Genomic DNA, 3,436 nt, shown 5'->3' with positions numbered 1-3,436 from the left:
GGCATACACGTATACATATAAATATTTGATTGTTTTTTTAATATTAATTTATTGATCAATTATTCATTTAAATACTTTATGGTGTGAAAAATTTTAGGAAAAAAAATGACAACTCGAAAAGAAAATTTAGCAGCACCCGATGTCACCATCGGTTCAAACCAGAAAGTTAATTGTAAATATTCATTTCATTTATCAACATATCAAGTAAAATTTAAAATTTTTTCTCGTTAATGACTTTCTTGAATCAATTGATAGATGCCATGGTGTTAAAAAATAAAGACTCAAAACCTTCAATAGAATGTAAAATGAAGACCCTCACAATTGCAGAAAAAAAAAAAAAACAATGGCAGGCAATAAGTATTGATGATATTTACAACAATCATGGACCATTTGAGTATCAGGAATATCCTCCAATTGTCCAATCTGATTCTCACGTTGTTTTATTTAAAGTAAGTATAATAATTAAATATGAAATTCAAACCTCTTTCATAATTCTATTTTGATTAAAATTATTATTAATATTATTATTATAATCAATAAATATATGTTTGAATAGTTGCCTATTAATTCACAAATGGAAATAGAGTCTTACTATCCACTGCACTCTCCCAACAACTGGCATGTTGATTGGGTAAAAATGCCTCATTCACCTTGGAGCATGTATCCGTTTGAAGAGAAAGTAAGTGTTAAAAAAAATTAAACTTCATTAATTAATAAATTTCATGCCTAATCATGATTGTCAATTACATACAGATACAATTATGTAAATTCAAGTTTTTAAAAAATGATTTTTATGGTAGGAAAAAATGGAGAATGGTTATCGACCAAGGTGGGAAGTCATTATTGAAGCTTTGCAAAAAAAAATTACATCCAGTGCTCAATTGGAAGCTGCAATTTTTTCTTACAACTCAAAGTTTTCACATCAATGGAACTTTCGTGCACTTCATTTTTTTTTTTTCAAAGTATGTCATAAAAAATGTATGAGTATCTCTTACGTTATATTTTGACATAATGGTTTTATTGTTTCTTTATTTTATCATTCGAATTTTAAAAGTTTTAATGACTGAAAAAAAAAAACAAAAAACCAATTAGAATACAAAATTATTTTTTTACTGGAAAATATTATAATATAAATATTCATGTTGTATTTTTTTAAGACTATGAAAGAAAAAGAGACGGAAATTTTCTTTGAAAATTTACTTCCCAAAATGATACAATTAGCACTGCAATTACCGACTCTTGTTACTGGCTCAATTCCAGTATTGAAAAAACATAAAAACACCACATTAAGTATGAGTCAACTTCAAATTGCTTCGCTTTTAGCAAATGCATTTCTTTGTACATTCCCAAACTACGAAATATATCCAAACGTTAATTTTTATCGGTAAGTTATCCTATAAAATTCATTTACCTTATGTCTTAAAAATAATTTATTTATTAATAATATAAAATTATAAAATTAAAAACTATATAGTGTATTATAATTATAAATATACATTTTGGAATTATAGACTATTTGGAGCTTATAAAGATGATAAATTTCAACGATCGTTAGCAGTTTCAGAAAAATTAAGATGCCTGATTCATTATTTCCGCAGAGTTACTTCAGTTGGTAAGTTAATGTAAAATTAATCAATCAATATATAAATTCAGTTGAATAATTAAAAAAAAATTATAGTATGCATGCATTTAGACTGGTATTATTATATTTGCTCACCACACATTTTCTTACAAGTATCAATATGGATAATTAATTTAATATTATTTATAGCTTGCTTAAATATTTATTCATTCATTTCATTTACTGGATATAGCACCTCAAGGAACAGTAACATTTCAACGTCGTTATATACCTCTAGATGATTGTCCAGAATGGGGTAAAATGACTCACCAACTTCCACCACTTCATATCACAAGTGTAGGAACGATTGAGTCTAATGCCGTTGGTCTTTTGCAGGTAGATTTTGCCAACAAGTGAGTATTACATGAATTATATATTATCATATATATTATATATTTTTTCCGAGGAGCTATTAAAGGCAAGATAAAGTGACACTTGAACTGAAAAAATATTAAATAAAAAAGAATTATTTTTAAATTATTACAGTTATTAAATTCAACATGTTATCAACACCAAATTAAACAACAATAGTTGAATGAACTAAATTGAATACTTTTAATTATAAACTTCTAATCTTCTATCAGTCTTTTAAATTTCACAATGAAATTACTGTATAGATTATCATGACAATGACATTAATCTGAGTTAACCGATGGACTTTCTGGCTTTGGAGTAATAACATGTGTATTTAAAATTTTCAGAGAAGTGGGAGGAGGTGTTTTAGATTGGGGATGTGTTCAAGAAGAAATTCGATTTGTCATCTGTCCAGAGTTGATTGTATCAAGATTATTCACAGATGTACTTGAAAATACTGAAGCTCTAGTTATCACTGGGATTGAGCAGTACAGCAATTATAAGGGTTATGGTGATTATCTAAAATGGAATGGAGATTTTATTGATGAAACACCACGAGACAGTAGTGGAAGACGTAAAACTTCAGTAGTTGCAATGGATGCATACCGATTTACAAATAGAAACGACCAGTATACGGAACAAAAAATCAAACGCGAACTCAACAAGGTTAGTCTTTTAATATTCATATGAGGTTGTTATTGAAAAACTTACTTATTTATTGTTTTTTTTTTTTTTTTTTTTGTAAAGGCATATGTTGGCTTCAGTTCCATAGAAAGTAATCAAGATAATTTACCTGCAATCGCAACTGGTAACTGGGGATGTGGAGCTTTTTGTGGTGACACAAAACTCAAAGTTTTTATACAATTGATGGCTGCTACTATTAACAAGAGATCAGTTATTTATTTTACATTTGGCGATGATGAATTACGAGATAGCATTGCTGAAATGTACTCACATTTAATTCAGCTAGAAATTCCAATTGGTATATATGTGAATGGTTTCGTTTTTGTTCTTTTTGTTTTTGAATAGCTTTTACTGATTCAAATTGTTTTTTTTTTTTATGTAGGCGAATTATTTATTCTGCTCTGTCAATATCAATCAGAATCAGCAAACAACCGTTTGAGTCTTTATAATTTTTTGATAAGAAAAACCCTGAAGAAAAAAAGCAGTGGTATTGGATGCACACTGAGAGAAAAAGTTGCTAAAATATAGCAAAATTTTGCTTGAAAGTTTTAGGCTTTGATTTAAAAAAAAAATGTATTAATTTGAACAAAATATTTTTTAATTAAAGCAATTTATTTTCTTTAATTTAAGACAGTTTTTTTTTTATTTAAGAGAAAAGAGAATTAATTTAAGAGAAACTTTGCTAAAAAAGAAGCAAAAATATCCTTTAAATCAAGCGAATAAGCGGTCTAGTTAAAACAAAAGTTGCTAAAATTAAATGACATTTTATTTTATTTA

General features: G+C 27.2%; 1 protein-coding gene across 1 annotated transcript; it reads left to right on the top strand.

Moving 5' to 3' along the window:
- Window positions 1-305: 305 nt before the first annotated feature.
- Window positions 306-3,187, top strand: LOC122859811 (poly(ADP-ribose) glycohydrolase-like). Its single transcript, XM_044163497.1, has 9 exons — window positions 306-449; window positions 557-685; window positions 801-962; window positions 1,158-1,384; window positions 1,512-1,612; window positions 1,815-1,974; window positions 2,323-2,641; window positions 2,723-2,957; window positions 3,042-3,187. Exons 1-9 carry the CDS (start codon window positions 306-308, stop codon window positions 3,185-3,187), a joined length of 1,623 nt encoding a protein of 540 aa, XP_044019432.1.
- The last annotated feature ends 249 nt before the right edge of the window (window positions 3,188-3,436 follow it).

This window comes from Aphidius gifuensis, linkage group LG6 (genome assembly GCF_014905175.1).
Source record: "Aphidius gifuensis isolate YNYX2018 linkage group LG6, ASM1490517v1, whole genome shotgun sequence".
NCBI classification, from domain to species: Eukaryota; Metazoa; Arthropoda; class Insecta; order Hymenoptera; family Braconidae; genus Aphidius; species Aphidius gifuensis.
Note: the sequence above shows the minus strand (reverse complement) of the source record. Positions and strands in the feature narration are given on the sequence as shown.

Bases quoted from the DNA above. Each gene is read 5' to 3' on its own strand.
- LOC122859811 (XM_044163497.1), top strand. From the start codon at position 306: ATGAAGACCCTCACAATTGCAGAAAAAAAAAAAAAACAATGGCAGGCA. The intron at 1,385-1,511 runs GTAAGTTATCCT...TTGGAATTATAG, and splicing joins CCAAACGTTAATTTTTATCG to ACTATTTGGAGCTTATAAAG. The intron at 1,613-1,814 runs GTAAGTTAATGT...TACTGGATATAG, and splicing joins CCGCAGAGTTACTTCAGTTG to CACCTCAAGGAACAGTAACA.